The sequence below is a fragment of the Danio rerio genome, chromosome 22, assembly GCF_049306965.1.
Source record: "Danio rerio strain Tuebingen ecotype United States chromosome 22, GRCz12tu, whole genome shotgun sequence".
NCBI classification, from domain to species: domain Eukaryota; kingdom Metazoa; phylum Chordata; class Actinopteri; order Cypriniformes; family Danionidae; genus Danio; species Danio rerio.
The window spans coordinates 14,117,501-14,143,438 of NC_133197.1; the positions used below are offsets into that span (position 1 = coordinate 14,117,501).

The following is a 25,938-nucleotide window of genomic DNA, read 5'->3' on the forward strand; positions in this document are numbered from 1 at the left end:
TTGTCCTTGTGGGTTTCCTCCGGGTTCTCCGGTGTCCCCACAAGTCCAAAGACATGTGGTACAGGTGAATTGAGTAGGCTATTGTCTGTAGTGTATGTGTGTGAATGAGTGTGTGGATGTTTCTCAGTGATAAGTTGCAGCTGGAATGGCATCCGCTGCGTAAAACATATGCTGCATGAGTTAGCGGTTCATGTGGCGACCCCGGATTAATAAAGGAACTAAGCCAAAAAGAAAATGAATGAATGAGTGAATGAATGAATAAATAAATATTTTTAAAGTAATTAAATATATTTTTTTCAATTATAGATGTTTATTTGACAAAAAACAGGCAGGAGAAAATTGTTTGAATGAATAAAACATACACAGAAACGACAAGACCAACAACAAAGTAACGTCCATACAAAAAATAAATAGCTTAACTAAAATATAAACCTACAATAAATCTATAAAACAATCAAAATATATATAAAAAATAAAACAAAATGAATGAATAAAAAAACAAATGAATGCGGAATAAAAAAACTCAACATCTAATAAAAAACAAAACAAAACAAAACATTCTGACATGCCACAGACGTACCGCACATGTGCGCATCTTCATCAGAGTTGTCTCCGCAGTCGTCCTCACCATCACACAGCCAAACCAGCAGCTTACACAGTGTATTATTACACACAAACTCATCTGCACGACACGACAGAGACCCTGCAGACAAAAACATATGATGCGTTTATCATCTAATATACAATGAAAATGTAACATGCAATTCGTTGCTATTTTCAGACCAGCGCAACCCCAATTTTATAACTAAAGTGTTTTTAAACACACTTGGTTATTATTGTTCGCTTATTCATTTGCTGGCAATTAAACCTTGAATTTAGAAATAGCTTTGAAACAAATCTTTGTGCTTAACAAACAAAATTAAATATGTAGGCTATTGGATGTCTTAAGTGGAGTGTGTACAACACCACGAAAGTAAAGGAGTGAAGTAAAGACCTAAAGTAAAGAGAAAGTAAAGAGGCTAAATGAAGGAGGCTCATTCTTTATTGTTGTGCTACAGATAATCTGTTTAACTGTTTTCTCACTAGTTAAGTGTTCAGTTTTTACACTTACAAAGTCCATCATGTCAATAGCAAATGTGGCATGGCGTGACACAACTGACTCTTAAAGGGAATGGGAGATGAGACTCCGATTAGTTTAATGTTTGTTATGCTCAAAACACACCCACAACTCACTAAGACAATAAGCACCACCCTGTTAGACCATGTACCATGGCACAAAGCATATTTTTCCAACCTTAAAATAGCAAAAATGGAATTTGAACACGTCCTTAAGCTTTTGCACCATGTGCTTTAGACTTTGCGCATAGATCATTAAAAAGTAGCCCTTAGTGTTAAGTGTAAACTAAAGCATGTATTATTTTCACAGCATTCATCGCGCATATTTATCAAGGGTGCCAATACTTTTGACCACGACAACATACAATAACTCTCGCTCAAAAGAAGCTTTACTGCTTTCAAAACAGGAACAGGACACTAATGCGCACTCTATTGAAGGAAACTTTCTGAATGTCTGAACACATTCAAGGATGATCTTTGCACATTTTAATTAAATATTTAAATAACAACTTCACATGTAATTTAAAGCTGAAGTTGAAAGAAAAAAATTATCAATTGAAGAGCAGTTTGTGATTTCTATATGACGTCTAACCATTCACAGCATTTGTAAAGATTTAGTTGAAAGACTATTTTTTTTAAAAATACAGAAACGCAAGATGACATTGAGCTGCTTTTAATCAGGATAGTCTGAAAAGACGGTTTTACTTTAACAAAACATTGAAGAAGACCTGATGATGAACTTTATGGAGCCCCATTTAGTTTCTTCAGGTTGAAATGGTCAAAGAAAAGCAAAAGAAAGTGGAAGGATTGTGTTGTATAAACTGACCCTGGATCAGGCTTTTAAAGGGCTGAGTTTAGAAAGCAGGTTTGAAGAGGCTGTCAGACTCATCCTGCTTTTCTCACCTCTTTCTTTGTCATCGGCTCGGAGAAAAAGAAGGCTTTTCTGGTAGGTGTTTGACAGGAATGGGCATTAATATCGCAGTGTTTTCCTGAATAAATGACGACAGGATAGCAGGATAGAAATGTGCTGATAAAAGGCTCTTAAAAAAAAATGTTCAAAACAAACTTCAAATGGAGTAAAAAAAAAAAAGTACATTTGAACATTTTCTAAAAGAAAGTTAAATAAAGATGCAAAGAAAATAATTATAAATATATATATGCAATTATATATATAATTATATACATTATAAGTTATAAACAAATAACTTTTTAAAATTATTCTTTAAACAATTAATATTATGGTGTTATTTGAATACATATTTTAAAAATAATATTACATTAAAAAAAGAAAATTTATTTTAAAAAGTTAGTTCAGCTCTCTCTCTCTCTCTCTCTCTCTCTCTCTCTCTCTCTCTCTCTCTTTATATATATATATATATATATATATATATATATATATATATATATATATATATATATATATATATATATATATATATATATATATATATATAGCAATATCACACGAGTAGCAGTGCGATTTGGCTATATATCGGCACTGGTGGTAGGTGTATGTTGGCACAAGGCCGCAGGCTGAGTGCCTTAGTTTGACTTAGTAACAGTTTGACGGCATAATTGTGTATATAAAAACAAAATCAAACATGGAGAGTATCAAAAACCCTTTTGTATGGGGAACTACTTTCTTCCACCTTGGATTCAAATCATAAGCTGACAGTTAAACAGCTGATCAAGCGTCTTTTAAACTTTAGATCTGTAGTGTCTGCTTTTTGCTGGTTGTATGTGGGCGGAGTAATACACAGAGGGTAAAGAGGCTGTACGGGTGCTGATATTATTCAAATATATCACAGCTATCAGCCAATTAGATTCAAGAACTAGACAGAACTGTTTTATAAATATACATATTTAGTAATAATAAAATAATAATAAATATAAACACACACACACACACACACACACACACACACACACACACACACACACACACACACACACACACACACACATGTATGTATGTAGGTATGTATGTATGTATAAACACAAATAAACACACTAACACATATAAACAACATTTAAAAAAAATAAACAAAATGCATCATACTACAAACAACAAAAATAAATAATATTAAATTTAAATTTTTAAAATTATTTAAATTAAATAAACAAATAAATTCACAAACAAATAATAAACACACACAAACAAAAATAAAAAACATTTAAAAATGAACAAAATGCCTCAAACTACAAGCTGAAACAACAAACAAAACAAAACAAAACAAAACAAAACAAAACAAAACAAAACAAAACAAAACAAAACAAAACAAAACAAAACAAAACAAAACAAAACAAAACAAAACAAAACAAAACAAAACAAAACAAAACAAAACAAAACATTCTGATATGCCACAGATGTACTGCACATGTGTGCATCTTCATCAGAGCAAAAAGCTTATGTAGAACGTTCCATTGTAACAGCCACAGCCCCGGATTCCGCCATTTTGGAGTGAAAAGCGATCGGCTGGCTATTGGATCTTATTGCTGTCGCAATGGCGAGCAGCCGCTTTGCTTTGTTTTTTATTAATTTATTTAAAAAGCGCATTAAAACTGAGATACTACCTGAAAGACGAAAATACAACACTTACTATCACAATCATCAGCACTTCTAATAGTTTATTTTACAGACTTATAATATGCTGTTGTTCTATTGGAGCTTTCATTCCAAAATGGCTACCGCGCCACCTAGTGGCTGTTTCCCAAATTGCACTAGAGTGTCGCCTCTTGGTGATTCTATGCTCCTTGATCAGAGTAAACAAACAAAACAAAAACAAAACAACATAAAAGGCGGAAGGAGACTCATTTTATGAGTAAAATCCAAAGACCATCAGAGCCAAGATTGTGTAACTCGCAAACTCATGACAAATATGAAACATGAAGAAAGATTTCTTATAATCTGAACATCAGAACAATGACTTTAAGCAGAAAACAACAAAGAAATGAAATGAACTTGCTGATAGGTTGAAGCTGTTGTTTGATGTAAACTCGTCCTCAGGAGACACAGGTGTTGTTGTGTCTCCCCTACAAAAATCAACAAGCGCAATTTTTCCAAACACTGAAATGAAGCCTTTCATGTAGTCGCTTGTCAGATATCAAGTGCAAACGCAGAACCTTTCATCCTCGCCAATTTCAACAAATATTGTGGAAATGACTGCTCTAGCGGAGGCTGGAGGTGTTTCTGATCTGCCGTAATGTGTTCATGTTTCCTGTAATCCCTTAGGTCTGAGATCAGACAGTGACATGTAGCACTTAACATAGTATATATACATATCACAAATGAATATTGCATAAAATCATACATAGAGGCCTGTGGTAAAGATTTAAACATGTTACATGTTTTTTGTGAGTATATTTAGAAGATTAGTGAAGACTCTTTGGTAAATGTAATAAATTGTAAAATGTATTAAATGCTGGATAAGCTGGCGGTTCATTCCGCTGTGGCCCTGATAAATAAATGGAAAAAGAAGAAGGAAAATGAATGAAGGGTTTTCAAAGTGGAATCGGTAGTTTGAGTATTATTATTAAGTTGAAATTGAACCAAATTCTTAAAATTATGAGGTCATATGTGGCACAGTATTAAATATCTGGCATATTAAATTGAACAAAAAAAAAAATAAATAAAATTAAATTAAAAAATAAAATAAAATAAAACAAAACAATAAATAAATAAATAAATAAATAAATTAAATTAAATATATTTGAATTTATAACAATTTATAATCAACTATATAATAATAATAATAATAATAATAATAATAATAATAATAATAATAATAAACAACTATTATTATTATTATTATTATTATTATTATTATCATTGTTATTATAACAATTTGAACCAATTTCTTCAAACTATGATTTTATGTCGACCTTTATAAAATATCTGTTATACATTAAATAAATAAAATAAATACATTAGAATTTAAAATAATTAATAATAATAATAATAATAAGCATTAATAATAATTTATTATTTCAAAATAATTAGTTATAATAGTGAAAAAATATATAAAAATCTATATATAAAAAACTGTGAAATATTTTAAATGTGATGGAATATAAAATTATCTTTACTGTAAGAAAAAAAACTAACAGAAAGAATGTTTGAAAACAAAATAAATATAATAATATGATTAATACTATTGTTCACAATGTCAATTGCACAAAAAAAAAAAATTAACATAAAAAAAGCGAAAAATAAAAGTGAATGGCCTTTCAGGCTCCAGTAATTAAAGACCAAAATAACCTTATAATATTAAGTAGTGGGTTGACCAGGGGCGTAGCTAGGGTCGAAAGGAGCCAAAATGAGCCCAAATAAGAAACAGGTACTGCTAAACAGCTGCTTATTTAAATACCTGACACAAAAGCTGTGTTAAGTGAAATGTGCAGGATGTATGTGGTAATTTTAAGTACTTGGATAACAAAACAAATGTTGTGCAACCTATTTTTGCAAAATATTTCAAAAGATCAGGGGCTTTTGACAATACATCAGGGGCTTAAGCCCCCAAAAGGCCCCCTGCGCTACATCACTGTTGAGAAGACAATGAAAACATACGTTTTGTATAAGCACATAGTATACAGTCCTAATACTATACAGTCCTAAGTTTAACTTTTAGAACATTTACACTAAAACTCTTTCCCTTTACCTAAAAAGTTAAATCTGCAAAATAACGCAGGGGTCAGTGAGGGATGTGGATGTTTTACCGTGGTCACAGTTATCCTCATCGCTCTGATCGAGGCAATCGAAGACTCTGTCACACCTCCAGCGTGCAGGAATACAGTGAGCTCGATTACGACATAGAAACTCGTCCTCTTTACACTCGCTGAGACAGTCCACCTGCACACACACGCACACGCACACACACAAACACAAACACACAAACACACACACACTTAAGGATTTTTATCCTGTACAGACTGTATTTTCTGCCCTTATTTTTACATTCGACCCATGGGGAGCTCAATTTAGGTGACACGACTCTTTTCAGATCTCCACTGTATTTATTAGCCATGCCCCTAAATTCTGAACTGGCTGAAAGTGTGTTTTGGGTATTGGTTTGACACTCTGGTTATAAATGTTTGTTAAAAATTGCATGGAGTACATCTTTAACAAATCCTGTTTGATTTTAATCTACTAAAGGTCCATTAACACCAACACCATAATGACAAATAGAAATATAAGAATAATTTGACAGAAATTTGGACAATAAATATCTTTTTTTAAAGCCACATACTGCAGTTTCATAGTCTTATGGAAAGTGTTTACAATATTGTTTCTTTCTGCTATGTATTATTGTTAAAGTTGTGTTCTGATCTGTGCTGGTGTTTTACATTCAGAATGATTTCTAGAATTATATCTTTTGCCCTTAATTGCTCTTAAACCTCAGGTAGATTTTGTAACTTGGGGGCGGTTTCAATGACAATGATTTCAGTTAAAAACGGAAAAGTTTTTCGCATTTATTTACACAAGAAAGTTTACATTTAGTAAACGCTTTTGTCCATGTTTTGTCCAACTGAGACTTTCAGAGATACAACAAGAAGAGGCAATACACACAAGAAGCACTAGTTATACAAAGGTACTAAGAATTAAGTAGAGTAAGCAGGGGAGAGTGTTTTTTTTTTTTTTTAAATAGAGAGAAGGTGTTTCTACAGGTGGTTTATCAAGCCCACTTACCGATGTAAAAGCACACTTTATAAATGCAGTGTTGGTTTTAAAGATATGGAGTGATTCTAAGAAAGTGTCTGGTGCAAATGTGCAAAACTGGTGCAAGTGTTGGTTACAATGTCAGAGAGATGAATGAGTGTGTTTTCTAAAGGTGGTTTGTCCAGCCTACTCACCTGTGTTTATGAATTTTTTTTGAGATATGAAGTGATTTCTAAGAAAGTGTCTGGAGCAAATGTGCAAAACTGGTGCAAGTGTCGGTAACAGTGTCAGAGAGATAAATGAGATGAATGTGGTTTATCAAGCCCACTCACCTGTGTGAGGCACACTCACAATTGCATATTATTTTGAGGTTGTTGTGTGGTGGGAAGGGGAGTGAGAAAAGAGGGGTGCTGATTTTGTTCACAGGGGACTAGGCCATCTTTGTTGTTGTTTGAACGGTATTATTGAATCAGCAGTTCTTGTGGGAATGGGAAGATCATTCCATCAGCGTGGAACATTGAATGAAAAGGTTTTGGAACGTGACGTTATTTTTGAGACTGAATGCACATACAGTTGAAGTCAGAATTATTAGCCCCCCTGAATTATTAGCCTCCCTGTTTATTTTTTTCCCCAATTTTTGTTTAACAAAGGGAAGATTTTTTCAAAACATAGCAGTTTTAATAGCTAATTTCTAAAACCTGATTTATTTTATCTTTGCCATGATGACAGTAAATAATATGTAACTAGATCTTTTTCAAGACACTTCTATACATTTTGAAGTGACATTTAAAGGCTTAATTAGGTTAACTAGGCAGGATAGGGTAATTGGGCAATTTATTGTATAATGATGGTTTAACAAAAGGTTTAACAAATTTGACCTTAAAATGGTGTTTAAAAACTTTAAAACTGCTTTTATTCTAGCCAAAATGAAATAAGACTTTCTCCAGAAGAAAAAAAAAATATTATCAGACATACTGTGATTTCCTTGCATTTTCCTTGTACTGTAATTTCCTTGCTCTAATAAACATCATTTGGGAAATATATAAAAAAAGAAGAACAAATTCAAAGGGTGGCTAATAATTCTGACCTCAACTGTATATATTTAAAAAGTATTTTTGTGTCTGTGTAAACACCTGAAAATGATGACTTCATATCTGTGCATAGTATAAGTTTAAGGTGTTAAAATGTGTTTTAGATTAAAGGCATTTTTGCAGATAAAAATGGATCCTTTTCCATTTTGGCTACATTTTTGTTGTGCAAATTAACCACTTGTCAACTGAAATTCGACTAAATCTAAAATGATACAGATGACTAAAATATGACTATAATTAAATCACATTGTCACAATTATGATGGTGTAACGGCAGTAGAGGCAGTGCAACTGTAGCGATAATTAGTACTATGCGATTCTAAACTGCAGTAGAAATAAAAACCAAGTCAAGGTAAACATGGGGGCCAGTTCATGAAAAGCATCTCAAATGAAGGGCCGGAGAGATATGACTTGCAATATGAGTGATGAAACAACAGCAATGTGAGAGCCCATATGCTGTATTTTGCTCCTTAAGACACCCACGTTAGCATTGTACAATAGACTTTTTTTTTTTTACAAACATTCCAATGTTGTATTTCAAAGCACAACAAAAGCAGTGACTTAAGTCTTCTTCTACTTTCTCTCCGGCAGGCGCTTCAGGCTCCCCCGGACAAAAACCAGCAGACTGAGGAACAGCTTTTTCCCCAGAGCTGTCTCCCTCCTGAACTCTGCCCCCCACTGACTCTTTTGCCCCCCAATACACCCCCCACTCTCCTCTAACTTAAACTCCTCGCAATAACTGCACTGTTTAACATTTGCACATTTAAAAATTTGCACATTCACTGCACCACATTAAACTGTTTACTTATTGAACTGTACATACCCACTGCATATGGACATTTGTAATTATGTAGACACCCACTATAAATATACACTTGTAATCTACTACTGATTATTAATAGCAACCTGTACATATATTCATATATGTTACATATACACTTGTAATCATGTTTATCTATCCCTGTACATATATTCATATATTGTAACATATACACTTGTAATCATGTTTATCTATCTGCACACTACTGATTATTAATAGCAACCTGCACATATATTCATATATTGTAAATCTGCTCATAGCTTATCCAACCTGTATATAATGTTCATAGTACATCCATCTGTAAATATCACCATAGTTTTTCTATAACTGCACTTTATAACTTATTCCTGTATCCTGCACTTGCTGCTATTGCACTGCTGGTTAGACCTAAACTGCATTTCGTTGCATTGTACAGTACTTGTACATGTGTAATGACAATAAAGTTGAATCTAATCTAATCTAATCTAATCTAATCTAATCTAATCTAATCTAATCTAATCTAATCTAATCTAATCTAATCTACATTCAGACACATTAATATGTTATGTTTTGAACTGCATAACAATTATGAATGTAACAATTATAGATTTTGGTTGTACAATTATGTAGTCTAAAGAATAATCATGGTTTCACGGTTATCACGTCTAATGTAAATTTAAGCTTTAGGTAAGTATTTAAATGAACTGTTATCATCTGCGTTCATACATAATCATTTAATCCTTTAACCAATCCATACTTGAAACAATACAGCCTACAACTATGTGGACACCTATTCATTGTACATATCGCTGTCAATTTTACATTACTCTTTTTTTTTTTTTTTTTTTTTTTTTTTGAGGAGTGTGATGTTGTATTTTGCACTGTTGTTGAATTTGCACTGTCTGGAGCAAGCACCTAAGCTTTTCATTAATCATAGCACACGTGCTGCTGATGATGTGACAATAAAAGTGATTTGATTTGATTTAATAATTTGTAATAATTCGTCTAACATATCTTTTGTTTACATTGCACTGAAAGCCACGCACAACTGTCACCGCTATATTGTGAGATGTTTACAACTGGGTGTGCCTGGAAGGTGCGAGTGCGTCACTTTGAGCGCGCATAGTGCCATATATTCTTACATTGGAACAAAACGAACTTGCGTGTGAAAAAGGCGCGATATGTGAATGGCCCGATGCTATAGGAAATCCAATGTGCCTGCATATTAGCCTCGGAGTATAAGCTCGGAACTTTAAACTAGCGCACAGGTGGCATAACTTTGTTTAGTTGCAGCAGTTTTGTTCCGTGCAACAGAAATGCGGCGTTGAGAAGCCTTTACGATTAAGTATTCAAACGTTTTTGAAGTTAAATTGTTTTTTGAAATTAAATAACCCTGTTGTATTATATTGTCAGTATCTCAGTATATCTGTATCGTATCATATCATATCGAATAAGTATTTTATTTTGTGGTATCAGCTGCAACAGGAAGCTCCAGTATTATAATGTGCACCTAAAATAATCTCACAGACGTAAAAAGACTAAAATTAATTTGGATAATAGTACATTTTTTACAGGTTTTTCTATTACATTTTCCCACATTGTTTAATAAGAGACCTCATTTATGTTGTAATAATCCAAGTTTTAATACCCAGGGTCTCCTTTAAGAAATGTGTCCTCTTTAGTGAAGACTGTTGACCTTCTACAGCTGGAATTGTTTTTTTTTTCTATATATGTATTGTATATATGTCTCTAGTGGGGCCTTTGAAAAATAGGTCTGTTTTAATGGTGTTTATTAGGACAGGCAAACTGGCGTGAACTGTTGACACTGCATTATGAGTGAGGGTGTAATTAAAGCAAAGTCTCTGGAGAAAGAAGACCAGCGTCTGGAGGAAACACCAAGACACAATGCTGAAATACTGCGCAATGGTGTGTTATACTTACATATAAAAGAGAGTGTTCACCTAAGTCTGCATTATGACATCTTTTTAAGTGATTTTGAGCTACTTTTAGGGCTTGGTATGACATTAAACATTATAGGCCCCTCCACTTTTACTGCACTGATGAAAACTGCAGAAACAAATTTCAAAATAATTATTTAAAACTATTTATTCACTATAAAAATATAGGTAACACTTTAAAATAAGGTTCATTAGTTAATGCATTTACTAACATGAACAAATCATAACCAACACATGTACAGCATTTATTAATCATAATTGAACATTTACTAATGCATTATTAACATCCAAGTCCATGCTTGTTAACATTAGTTAATGCACCATGAGTTAACATGAACTAACAATGAACTATTGTATTTTCATTAACTAACGTTTATTAACGTGGATAACTACTGTAGTAAATGTATTGTTCATTGTTTGTTCATGTTAGTAAATGCATTATTTAACATTATCTAATGAACCTTATTGTAAAGTGTGACCAAACTATATATTTAAAGTATTTATTTGTTGGTAAAAGAAAGCCTTATGATGGTATGGGAGAGGGGTAATTTACTTTAATTGTAATTAATGTATTTTAACGTATTTTTAATTAGATTTTTAATTATAGAATTGTATTATAATTGTATATTATTATTATTATTATTATTATACAATACGTTTTTATTGTTGTCTCATTATATTTGCATTTAACTGTATAAGTTATAAGATTTATTAAAAATATTTAATGGTGTGTGTGCACAAAAAACAAACACCAACTTAACAACAATAATTATGGACTTTTGAATCAATTAAAATAAGACAATTGTGTACAATATTATTTTGTTTTATGAATTATATTTAATAATTTATGAAAAGTGTTCTGAAGTTTTGTGCTCGAAAACATTTGAACATCCATTACTATTGTTTATTTTGAAAATATATTAAATTAATTATGTGAGTGAACTATTATTATTAACAAAATACATTGCCAATTATGTTAATTATTATTATTATTATTATTATTATTATTATTATTATTATTATTGTTATTATTATTAATAATAATAATAATATTAGTAATAATAATAATAATAATAATAATAATAATGTTGTTATTATTATTATTATTATTATTAATAAACTACATTGTCAGTAATGTTTTAATAATAATAATAATAATAATAGTAATAATAATAATACTGTTGTTATTATTATTATTATTATTATTATTATTATTATTATTATTATTAATAAACTACATTGTCAGTAATGTTTTAATAATAATAATAATAATAATAATAATAATAATAATAATAATTATTATTATTATTATTATTATAGTATTATTATTATTATTATTATTATTATTATTATTATTATTATTATTAATAATAATAATAATAATAATAATAATAATAATAATAATAATAATAATAATAATAATAATAATAATAATAATAATAATCTACACTGGTAATACTGCAGACTGCAGTATGTAATCACTAAATAATTACATTTAGAAATAAATGACCAAAATGACTTGTAACAACAATAACAATATGATCCATAACTCTCTTTCTCACACACACAGAAACAAAAAACACATAATAATGTATTATTCAGTGTGTATGAACTAAACTGACCTCATCTGACCCATCTGCGCAGTCGTTCTGTCCATCGCAGCGCTGAGCAGCCAAAACACAGCCTCCTCCAACACACACATACTCGTTCAGACCGCAAGCCGTCGGCCGAGCTGCACAAACACAACATCAACACAACATCAAACTCACACTCCTTTGAAACATTCATCAACAATAAAAGATGCGTGTGTTCCTGGAAAGCTCCGCGTGACTCTTCTCTGCTGTAGAGTCTGAGAGACCTGGCCTGCACTTTCTCAAGTGTTTTCAGACGCATTAATATTAATCACAGGGTAAAATTCCCCTGACTTTCCTCGAGTCGACAGGGGGAAAAAAAAGTGTGAGCTTTCTGAATGCATCTGCAGCGCTTCTTACGGTCAGAATATTTCAGTCAGCGGTCGCAGCCGTGGATATACTCGGGTAATCTGGCCACAGCAAACCAAGATGAAAAATTCAAGAGCCAGACTGAAAAAAGACAGGAGAGAGACCTTCACTTAAAAAAAAAAGAAGAAAAAGAATAGAGAAAGAGAGGGAGACACTTTTAAGTCTCTTGGGGTTAAAAAATACAGATGAAGTGGAGGTTCACAAAATGCATTATTCGTAGCTCTGGAATATTCTTTTTGCCTTGGGAATTTAATCATAAATAAAAAATAAATAAATAAAAAATACATTTATATGCATGTTACATAAGTATATATCAGCATCGTTTTTTGAGTCTTGAAGTAAAATAAGAATAAACTGAGGTAAACTAAAGATTAACAATGAAACATAATAAACTGATCTAGAATGCAAGAAAATATTCTAAGATGAAACTAAAAATGGGCAGCACATAGTGGCGCAGTGGGTAGCACAATCGCCTCACAGCAAGAAGGTTGCTGGTTCTAGCCTCGGCTATTGGCATTGTGTTGAGTATGCATGTTTTCCCTGTGTTGGTGTGGGTTTCCTCCGGGTGCTCCGGTTTCTCTCACAGTCCAAAGACATGTGGTACAGGTGAATTGGGTAAGCTAAATTGTCCGTAGTGTATGTGTGTGAGTGAGTGTATATGAATGTTTCCAGGGTTGCGGCTAAAAGGGCATGCGCTGCATAGAGCATATTCTGGATGAGTTTGCGGTTCATTCCACTGTGGCGACCCCAGAATAATAAAGGGACTAGGCCAACAAGAAAATGAATGAATGAATATATAATATAATATAATATAATATAATATAATATAATATAATATAATATAATATAATATAATATAATATAATATAATATAATATAATATAATATAATATAATATAAGTAGGTAGGTAGTAGGTAGTGCTGTCACCTCACAGCAAGAAGGTCACTTTAGAGCCTCAGCTGGGTCAGTTGGCGTTTCTGTGTAGAGTTTGCATGTTCTCCCTGCGTTCACGTGGGTTTCCACCGGGTGCTCCGTTTCCCCCACAGTCCAAAGACATGCGGTACAGGTGAATTGGGTAGGCTAAATTACCCATAGTGTATGAGTGTGAATGAGTGGCATCCGCTGTGTAAAAACGTACTGGATAAGTTGGCGGTTCATTCCGCTGTGGATATAATTTAATTTTGACTTAAATCTCTGGGGCAAGAAGCATAACTATCTGTTAATTTATGTATTTATGTATTTATTTTTATAATAAATGTAAAAAAATTAATATAATTAAATGCATTTTTAAATTAGTAGTTGTTTTTGTTTTGAGGTTTGAAGTAAAATAGGATTAACTAAATTAGACTAAAATTACTAAAAAACAATGAAGACATAAATAACCAATCTAAAATACAAAACATTAAAAAATACAAGAAATTGAATGAGTTATTTTGATTCACTAAAATAATTAAGTTAGAATGATATTACCACTAAAATTACTTTTCATTACTAAATATCATCATTAAAAATAAGTTAATGCATATTAAAACTAACTATAAATTTGACTTAAAATCTCAGAGGAAGAAAATAACTTTCGATTAATATTTACATTTTCTTTAATAATGAATAAAAAATTAAAACAAATATTATTATATGCATGTTAAATTAGTATACCAGGGTTGTTTTCTGATGCCCTTTCAGCTGCAACTTAGTACTGGGAAACATACATACACGCTCATTTACACACATACACTATGGCCACTTCAAATTCACTTATAGCGCAACCTATAGCACTAGAATTCTGCACTGAGATTTCCAGGGGGAAGATGCATATACTGCAGCTCTGATACTATAAAAATTCAGAATATGAGAAATCCATCTGGAGGAGAGTAAGTGGATTTGCCATCTGTTCCTCAAGAAGGCATGAAAAGCGAGATCAGATAAGAGCGTGATATTTTGCCTTCTTGTATTTTCTGCAGTAAAAGCAGAACAGGTAAAAAAAAAATGCAACCTCTTTTGCAGCATAAATGGTGGCGGAGTGCTAGCAGGTGTACTGTACTTATACTGAGTGTACTTAAGCTGCAGCTTTTTGACTTAAAGGAGCGACTTTTAAGCAGGAACAAGCCGTTCCCTCTTTGGGTGACATTTAAAAAAAAAAAGATTTTGGGAACAGCAGATGAAAAGCCGAGGCCCATTTAGATGTTTGTTTTTAAGTGCTCATATTATGCTTTGTAAAAATATTCGGTTGTCTCCTAGGTGGAATATTTTGCAAAAACAAAAACTGTATGAGCATTTAGGGGTATATCGTCTTGAAAATATTCACTTAAAGACTCCCACTGTACCTATTCTTGTACAGTAACTCATTTCTACCTCCTAAATCGTACACACAGCTTCAATTATGCTGAAATAATTACGTCTAAATGTCATCTTTTCTGCGTGTTTGTGTGTTTTATCTACAAAGTTAAATAAACATGAGCACAAAACTTTTTCTTTGTATGATTTGTAATTTAAATTCTTATTATTTTACTATTTTTTGCTCTGTTCCTGCACTCTGGCCAACTCTGTTACATCTGTTATAAAAAGGAATAGCACTGATAGAAAAAAAAATTTAAAGTGTATTCTGAGACATGCCATTTACTTTATTCTTCTCTCATTCATTTGTAGAAAATGTTTAGGATAGACAATTACTAGATTATTTATGTCAACTCTATGAAGTTTCCTTGAGTGTATTTTCATACAAAATATCTGAATCAACAAGTTTTTGGCTGCTGAATATTAAACCAATTATACTTTCCAATAAAATACTGATCAAAAATTATCCCAAGCAAGTATTTAAAAAAAAAAAAGCTAAAAAAGCTTGATGGCACTAGAGACGCAACTTCGAATAAGATCAAGAAACTATATTTTTAGAAAATACAGTGAATCCGAAAATTATTCATAGCGCTTCACTTTTTCCACATTTTAATGTTACAGGCTTATTCCAAAATGTATTAAATTAATTTATTTCCTCAAAATTCTACACATAATACCCCATAATGACAATGTGAAAAAAAGCGTTTTTTTTTATTTGTTGCAAATTTATTTAAAATAAAAAACCTGAAAAATCACATGTACATAAGTATTCACAGCCTTTGGCGTGAAGCTCTAAATTGAGCTCAGGTACATTCTGTTTCCCCTGATCATCCTCGAGATGTTTCAGCAGCTTAATTGGAATTCACCTGTGGTAAATTCAGTTGATCGGACATGATTTGAAAAGGCATACACCTGTCCATATAAGGTCCCAGGGTTGACAGTGCATGTTAAAGCACAAATCAAGCATGAAGACAAAGGACTTGTCTGTAGACCTCGGAGACAGGGTTGTCTCGAGGCACTAGGCTGGGGAAGGTTACAAAAAAAGTTCTGCTGCTCTGAAAAGTTCTAATGAGCACAGCGTCCTCTATTATCCATAAGTGGAAGATGTTTGCCCATTGTAAGTACCAGGCATGGCTTTGTTTTTCGTCTAACAAATGGCCAGGTGATACTTTTAGGCAAGACCTAGAAACACGATTAGCAGGACCCGGAAACAAGATTTAAAAAAAAAAAAAACTGTCATGACAGTTTCTGTTTCTACCAAAAAGCACGGCCCCCTAAATAGTGTATTTTGCAACCCAGGCTCATTCTGAAAATGTGCATCTGTATACATTTCTGGAGACCGCAAAATATGTCCCAGGGGGTACTTTTTTGCAGTTTTTGCTTTCGCGAATCCACAAGAGGTTGCTGTGTGCGCTTTTTGAGATCTCAAATACTATTCGAGCCTGCTGTTCTCGCGTAAAACAAACCAGAGGCCGCTGTTGACTGACTGTTTGACTGACTGAATGACCAACCAATTATTGATTGACCCGCCCACCCACTTCCCAAAACCAAACCAACAAATTTCAAAGGCAATCCAGAAAAAGAAAAGCCCTCGTCTAATATGCATCACGTTTTCAGATTTTACCACATTCTCAACCAGTTATTTACTTGTTAATTTTATCTTTTGATTCTGTTTTTATTTTTCCTTTCTGGACCCATTCTTTACTGGACTTAAACCCCGTGGTTGGGATCAACTCCTCTCTGCGTCTCAAGTCTGCCAACGTACATGGCGAGCTAACAGAACAAACTTGTTGCAGCGGGAAAGCTGTCCAAACGGAGGTAAGCAGTCAGCTGGAAAGCACGGCAAGGTATGGCATCATACTGCCCTGTAGCGTTTGTTTAAAAAATGAAATGCAGCCATATGTACCTCTGGCTACGTAATTCGCGATCTCCAGAAACATACGTTTTCAGAATGAGCCTATGTATTTTGAGTTGAGTGCATGCAGCAGTAGTTGAAAGTTTTCCTGATGAACGACACAGCAACAGTGAGTTCTCATTAAAGCATTCAGCTTTGACGATACCTGAAATTTCTTCTGGATTATCTCTTCTTCAATTCACAGCTAACTGTGTGAATTTCTAAAAGCAAATTCAGGACTCCAACTCAAGCTGTTTGAGAGAGCTTGCTGATATGAACAATACCTCCATGTTAAGTGATTACGCACTTTGTAACAGCAAAATTATACGCTAAAATAAACTTACAGTGAAGCCCAACATGACCCAGTAGTTACGTGAACCAGTAGTGGCTTAGCCATTATAAATGAAAGTCTTTGAGCTCGTACAGAAAATCTCCAGTCGCCATTGATTTGCCTTTGGATAAAAGTTGTCCGCTTGGTGATGTGTGATTACAGAAGACTCAAGCTCACTGTCTGAAACCAGCTTTGATCGCTTCTGGATGGGTCTGCATTATTTAAAGAGCCGCTAACCTGTCATGGCGGTGTTGGCAGGGCTGCAGTTGGCCTCATCTTCCCCGGTTTTACAGTCTTCCTGTCCATCGCAAAGCCATTTGACCGATATGCAGAGATGATTCAGACACTGGAACTGATCCTCGGAGCAGTGGCTTTCACAGCCCCTCTGAAAAATGCACAATTTGTTCCACACAATTCGTTCACATAGTACCAATACAAATCAATTAAGTTAACAAATTGAAAAGGACTGAACATAAAACTAAGTTGTCCCTAAAAAAATCTCAAGAATTGTGTTGTTTCATTTCAGTTTTTAGTTAAATCAAAGTATATTTTCTAGTCATCTCAAGTTACATCAATCAAACTGACTAAAAACAGTGAGTAAAAGACTTAGATTTAGATGAAACGAGATTAGCATATTTAAATGAGTTAAATCAACATAACATACTTGTTGGCTTGGCTTTTTGTTTTACAGAGTAGATATCAACACTTTAAAAAGGAATGTTTGTTAATAGTGAGGAATGTGATATGTGAAACCTCGTCTGAGTTATCAGTGCAGTCGAAGTCGCCGTCGCACCGGAAACGTGAGGAAATACATTCTCCATTGGCGCAGATGAAGTTTTTAGAGTTGCATGTAACTGGCTCTAGACGGAGAAGAGAGAGAGAGAGAGAGAAAAGAGGGATGGATTCAGATTTTGGACCTCTTTGACTACCGGTGACGAAGGGTACAAGCTGTGACAGATGAATCTGCTTTTGTCAGGAGTGAAACAAACAAACAAATCTCTTTTTGGATTGTTTTGAGCAGCAGGAAGATACATTCAAACTTTCTAAGCCAGAAAAGCCTAAGAAGTGCCATGGGTAAAAAAAAAAAATAATAATAATAATAATAAAAAAACGGTGAAAACGAGAGAATGTAAAAGAAGGATGGCGACAGCTAAGAAACCAAATCAGAGAATGACAGACAGGTTTGCGAACAAACCACAAACTGAAAACAGAATAGAGACTAAAAGAAAAAGAAAGTCAAGTGAATAAGTCAGATGTGAAGATATGTAGACAATAATTAGGAACTGAAGAAATGAATGAAGAAAGGAAAAAAGATTTAAACATTTAAACATTAAAATTTACAAACTAAGCATCAGGATAAATGCATTTTTCCATTCCAGTGCGTTACACTGTTTTTCTATGCAAAAGCATTTCTACATTTTACATACGCATCTCACATCTTTAAAAACAAATAAAACAAATGCAGATTGTACATGCAGCACCACACATCAATGTCAGTTCTAAAGCAGTGGACCAATCAGAAAAACTGGAGCAAGTGTTTACAGTGGCGACTTGGCTAGGCAAATTTGATGTTAACAGGGTGATGTGTGCTGATTGCAGTTTTTTAATAAAATCTTTTACTCATGAGTGCTTAAGCTCTTGTTTTTAGACACAGACATGTACAATATATACAGTATACACTTACCGGCCACTTTATTAGGTACACCTGTCCAACTGCCTGTTAATTATAATTTCTTAGTAGCCAATCACATGATAGCAACTTAATGCATTTAGGCATGTAGACATAATCAAGATGATCTGCTGCTGTCAAAACTGAGCATCAGAATGGGTAAAAAAGATGATTTAAGTGACTTTAGATGTGGCATGGTTGTTGGTGTCAGACAGGTTGGTCTGAGTATTTCAGAAACTGCTGATCTACTGGGATTTTCATGCACAACCATCTCGAGGGTTTACAGAGAATGGTCCAAAATAGAGAAAATCTGTGTCAGTTATGCATCAGTTTTGTGGGCACTAATACCTTGTTGATGCCAGAGGTCAGAGGAAAATGGCCAGAGTGATTCAAGCTGATAGAAAGGCAACAGTAACTCAAATATACACTTGTTACAACTGAGGTATGCAGAAGAGCATCTCTGTATGCAAAACACATCCAACTTTGGGGTGAATGGGCTACAGTAGCAGCAGACGAACACACCGGGTGCCAGTCCTGTCAGCTAAGAACAGGAAATTGAGGCTACAATTGGTACAGGCTCACTAAAATTGAACAGTAGAAGATTGGAAAAACCTGGTCTGATGAATCTCGGTTTCTGCTGCGACATTTGGATGGTAGGGTCAGAATTTGGCGTCAACAACATGAAAGAATGGATCCATCCTTGTATCAACGGTTCAGGCTGAAGGTGGTGGTGTAATGGTGTGGGGAATATTTCCTGGGCACACTTTGGGCCCATTAGTACCAATTGAGCATTGTGTCAATGCCACAGCCTACCTGAGTATTGATTCTGACCATGTCCATTCCTTTATTATCTTCTGATGGCTACTTCCAGCAGGATAAAGCAACATGTTAAAGCGCGAATCATCTCAAACTCTTGAACATGATAATAAGTTCACTGTACTCAAATGGCATCCACAGTCACCAGACTCAATCCAATAGAGCACCGTTGTAATGTAATGTGTCATGATGGGGGGGTTTCTCTCCACACCATCAGCAGACGGGCAGCCCTTTGGGATGTTTTGAAATGGGAGATTCCCATTATGGATGTGCAGCTGACAATTCTGCAGCAACTGTGTGACGCTATCATATATATATATATGATATATATATGACACATACATACATACATACACACACACACACACACACACACACACACACACACACACACACACACACAATATATATATATATATATACAYATAYACACACACACACACACACACACACACACACACACACACACACACACACACACACACATACATATATATATATATATATATATATATATATATATATATATATATATATATATATGTGTGTGTGTGTGTGTATGTGTGTGTGTGTGTTTGTGTGTGTGTGTATATGTATATATAAATGTGTGTGTGTGTGTGTATATATATATGTATGCATGAAAACTATGCAAATGAACAAATGACTGAAACATGAGATTCTTTAACAGACAGAAAAAGTAAGATGAAAAAGAAAGAAAGAAAGAAAGAATTGAAAAAAGATGCAAAAGAAACATGCAAAAGATGTGAAAAAAGATGCAGAAGACATAGATGTGACAGAAAGACAAAAGATAAAAACAGATGCGAAAGAAAATTGCAAAATAAAGACATAAAATATGTGAAAAATGACAAAGAAAGATGCAAAAGAAAGGTTTGAAAGAAAGAAAGAAAAAAGATGTGAAAAAAAGAAAAAAGAAACAAAAAATGTAAAAGAAAGAAAGAAAGAAAGAACAGATCTCCCTCTAGATCAGATCTCTGGTGTGTGTTTTCTCTAAGTCTATTATCAGTCTGTCAGCATCAGCTCCAGCTCTCTGCAGATTATCAGCTCTGACATCACCACCGCACGACCCAATCACAGCCTTTATTCACTCACACTGATGTTTCAGTGCAAGACTCTCAAGGTGAATCCAACACAGGAAAAAAAAAAAAAAACAAAACTGTCTGCACTCCCACTCCGCAAATACAGAAGGATATTACAGCTTCATCTCCAGATTAATAGCTGACCATATGAGCCATATATTCTCCCTTATCCAAGAGAAATCATGCAAAAATAAATCTGCTGGACTCCTGGAGATGCTGAAGAAAGTAGTCTGTGTTTGTTCAAAAAGAGCCTCCAGGTAAACACTGTTACTATGTGATGTTTTGGTAGCACTTAAGTTAGTTATTATTATTAATTATTAGGATATTAACTGTTTATTAGCACTTATGAAGTATGATCTTATTCTACATTCCTAATCCTGCTCGATTGCTAAACTCGACTATTACCTTACCATTAATAAGCAGCTAATTAGTACAGTAGTTTATTGAGTAAACTAAAATAATTGCATATTACTTAGTGAGTTTGCTTTTAAAGTAAAAATTAATTAAGCTATGATCATGTTTCCCCAGCTGACTAAATACATTAATAACAGTCTTCTGAAAAGTTAAGTTTGAATGTGCAAATCAGGCACTGTTTAATTATTATGCAACAATTTGCATACATTTATAGCATAAAACTATTTGATGACGTCAGGTTCAAAATGATTTTATTTGTTTGTTTGTTTGGTTGTTTGTTTATCATTCATTCATTTTCTTTTTGGCTTAATCCCTTTATTAATCAGGGGTCGCCACAGCAGAATGAACCATCAAGTTATCCAACATATTCTTTACGCAGCGGATGCCCTTCCAGCTGCAACCCATCACTGGGAAACACCCATACACACTTATTCACACACACACACATACACTACAGACAATATACCCTCCAATTCACTTATAGCACATCTTTGGACTGTGGGGGAAACCGGAACACCCAGAGAAAACCCAGGCAAACGCAGGGAGAACATGCAAACTTCACATAGAAATGCCCAGTTACCCAGCCAACGCTCAAACCGGCGACCTTCTTGCTTTGATGTGACAGCGCAGCACAGGTGGTAGCGCTGTCTTGCATGGTTCAGGATCGGTAGAGCTACGCATCGATGAATTTGCTCTTCAGTGTTTGGACTCTCAGTAATGATTTAAACCACACTGAACTGAGCCAAACTGAACTGAACTTAAACGCTAAAAACTGAACTACCCTGATTCAGTTACTATGACCATTTATGTGAAGCTGCTTTGACACAATCGACATTGTAATAGCGCTATACAAATAAAGCTTAATTTAATTGAATTTAATTGACTATATTTATTTATATATATATATATATATATATATATATATATATATATATATATATATATATATATATATATATATATATATATATTTATTTATTTATTTATTTATTAAGATTTTGATTATAATTCAAAATCTAATTGTATAATATATACTATTTCATATAACTAATGTATAATATATAATATTTCATAATAAATATTGTATTTAATCAGGAAAATTATGTAAATCCGTTTTGTGTATACAGTAGTTACTTTGAGTAATTCATTACTATTACATTATTACAATTTTATTCGGTGGTAGTTGGCGGTTAATTCTGCTGTAGTGACCTCTGATAAATGAAGGACTAGGCAGAAGGAAAATTAATTGCTTTAAATTATTTTGTTACTCATCATTACTGTACATTACAAATCCCTCTGTAAAAATCTATAAAAATATTGAAAAAAAACAAAAAATTAAATTTACCTGAATTTTTTAAAATATGGACATACGGGTCAAAAACAAAAGGAATACTTAAAAATGAAATAAAAATAAAACTTACAAAACTTGGCATGAAAGCCAAAAAGTTAAATCTAAAATTGACAGGCGTATGAAAAGCCAGTGTTTTTGTCTACATCGCCTCACCTTAATTGAAAGAGATGTAAGAGACTGAATAAATGAGAACGAGAGGAAAAAAAATGGAAATACAAAGACTGAGAAGTGCATGAACTGAATGTGCAATTGAGCTTGGCACGAGCACACAGCTCATAAAACACTACGTGACAGCTGGGAAACCTTCAAGACTTTGTTGATATTTAGGAGATAATGCTGAGACAACATCTGCTTTAAACTGGCAGTGATTTGTTTTGAGTGTGCCGAGTACCCTTGAACCTTTTAAACAAACAGCAAATAGGTTTTAGCACAACTAAGAGAAATGGAAGTATAAAAGAAAAAGCAAATGGAAAGGGGAAATGAAAGAAGCATAGGAGGATGCTGAAAGATGAAGGGAATGATCATGAAGGGGAACGTGAAGGTAAAGGGAAGATGTAGATATGCAGATCTATTAGAATTAAAGATGAAGGTAATGAAATGTAATGAAACATAAAAGGAAGTAAAGGAAAAACAGAAGAGAATACATGGCAGAAAGAAAGATGCAAAAGAAAGAAAGATGCAAAAAGATGTAAAAGGAAAGATGCAAAAGAAAGAAAGAAAGAAAGAAAGAAAGCAAACAAAATAGAAAAAAGATACAAAAGAAAGAATGATGCAAAAAAAGATGCAAAAGAAAGATGTGAAAGAAAAAGGATCCCACATTATAGTGTTGTCATGATGTTTGATTTTTAAACTTCAATATGATACCTGAAAAATATCGATCTTCGAAACCATGTTTGATAACGCAAGGTAAACAATTCCACAACATTATAGTGTTTTCATGATACTGGAATGTCTGACTTCAATAAAATACCATGAAAAATATTGACATACGTCCATTTTAGTGTTGTCATGATACTGCAATTTCTAACTTTGATACGACATCTTAAAAATTATCTACAGTACATTTAATACCAAGTTCAATACTGTAAGAAAAAAGATCCACAACATTTAATTGTTGTCACAATTCTGGAATTTCTAACTTCAACACGATACCTTGAAAAATACTGATATTCCATACAATGTTGTATACCATGAGTAAAATATTTTTAGAAAAAATACATTTTTACTCCAAACAAAAATGTGTGATTGTATCATTCAAAAAACCTTAAAAAAAAAAAAAAGTCAAACAACAACAACAACAACAACAAAACTATAAAATCTTTTGTATTTTCAAGTGAAATTAAATATTATACTAGGAATGCCAGCAGTTAAATAAAAAAATATTAATAAATCATCTAATTGATTAAACGTGTCATCTAAATATTAGTCTTCGTTAAAATTATTTGATGGACCACAGCTAACATAGACATTTGTATTTTTATTAACTAATATAAATGTCATGAAGTTGGTTTGATCATTGTTAACCTCTTCCCCTCTGTGTGTTGCTCTCAGCTATTAGCTCTTATAATCAGCACGAGCGCTGATCATCTGACGTTAGATGGCGCTGCACAACTTTAAGCTTCTGACACCCGCTTATAACTTAGAAGAAGAGGAGGAGAGGAAGTTCACACGCTTGTTGTTAAAGTTACAGGTGACTCGAACAAGCATGGATGGTTCAAGCAGCAGCGCTAGCTCTAGCGATGAAGAAATGATTAGTGTTCACAAGACCAATAAGCAGCTCCACGTTCATATCGCCTTTGAGCATCTTCTTCAATGTGCGCTCGCATTGACAGTTTTGCGCTTGAGCGCCTTCAAGTGCTGTTTACTGTAACTTCAGCAGCTCCGTGCACGTGAACAAAAGTGTCGATCTGATTGGTGGAGAAGGTTTTGACGCGACTTCTCAAAACAAACGCTTTTGCATCTGGTGTGCACAATCACATTGACGCTCTTTATTTAGTCATGAGGCGTTAAACGTCGATGGAAAACGCGAGCAAAATACGACTCGTTGTGCACGGGCCTTAAGTTTCTTTAGAGCTTTAATAACCTGCATCTTTCTACCCAGCTTTGTCCTGTCCTGTCGTGCCTTGATCTTCGTTGTATGTACAAGTTGGCTGAACCCTGTTAAAGTGTGCTCTCATCTATAACTGTGCTCTGACCATCAGCACCTGGGGGTCAAACGTTCTCCGCATCGCAGTGGTGGGCTCACGGAACCAGCCTGCTCTCTCCTCTCTCTCGGCCGAGTGGGTGGCCTTTTGAGTTTCCTTTTTGAAGATCCAGCTCTGTGTGCCTGGTTAAACGACAGACTGCCTTGTTTTGACTTTTCCATTAATAAATTCTGTTGAACCGCACTACTTTTGCTCTGCATTCTGTTCCATGACAATAAATGCCTTAACATATCTACTGTTAGTTATTACTAAATAATACATTAACATTTTTGTGATGAACATTTTTTTTTTCCAGTATCGACAATAGCCAAATGCAAGATCGTATCATTTTAAACATTTCCTCATATCTTTGTCTATCATTATCACATTTTGAATAAATAGTGGTAGCAAGTCAGTAAATTAAAGAGCTCAAACCAGAATGCACAGAAAAATAAAAAACAAACAAACATGGGCATTTACGCAGCGAGAGTCAATGCTGAGAGCAACAGGACCACAGCCACTAAAACCAAATTGCAGATCAGGGTGAGAGATCGATTCTGTCATCTGCTGGGACACTTTCACTGCTAACTGTCAATCAAAGTCACAGAGCTGACAAAAATATACAGCTGCACTCCAGAGGGACGATAGTTAGGCAGAACACTGAGAGGACAAGAAAAATACCTGTCCGCTTTTCAGGAAAATTGGTATAATCACTACCTGAGCAACACATAAACTTCCACAGCAATCAGCAGACAAGCTCAATCTCACTGCGCATGCTGCGTTTGAGCTTGTAAAGCCAGAGGCTGAAGTGTGATGAGATCCACTGGGCTTTACCAGTTCTTTGACTAGCGGAGAACTTGTTCTGTGCCTACATAATGACCCAGACACCAGGGTAAAAAAATGGGAATAAATAGAAAGATGCATCAGCGTTTGCTTGCAAATCCCTTTCTGAGGCTCTGACGTGCCACACACTGTGAAGTATTCTATAAATCCATGTTTTATTATTATCATTTTAAGAAGCCCTGCTGGGTCTGCGTGTCTAGATGTGTTAAGACTCAAGAGATACATGTGAAAGCAGCGTGTGCTTAAATGTCAAAGCACTCCGATGACAAAGACTAGCAGATTATAGCATGATTACAACATTAAAGTAAACTAGGGTAAACAACAAAATGTAGCAGAATGGAAGTTCGCTAAACAAACCCTGCACGATAAAACTTAAAACAGCACAA

General features: G+C 33.9%; 1 protein-coding gene across 3 annotated transcripts in view; it reads right to left on the minus strand.

The window, feature by feature from the left end:
* The window catches only part of lrp1ba (low density lipoprotein receptor-related protein 1Ba), a 470,228-nt gene that overhangs the window by 49,542 nt on the left and 394,748 nt on the right, over positions 1–25,938 (minus strand). For all 3 annotated transcript variants that reach the window (XM_017353408.4, XM_021469578.3, XM_073937439.1), the window contains 5 exons: positions 17,933–18,039; positions 17,417–17,564; positions 12,242–12,351; positions 5,833–5,965; positions 581–703 (listed from right to left, as the gene is read on the minus strand). In XM_017353408.4, the coding sequence (XP_017208897.1) occupies positions 581–703; positions 5,833–5,965; positions 12,242–12,351; positions 17,417–17,564; positions 17,933–18,039 (621 nt within the window). The remainder of the gene's footprint in view (positions 1–580; positions 704–5,832; positions 5,966–12,241; positions 12,352–17,416; positions 17,565–17,932; positions 18,040–25,938) is intronic.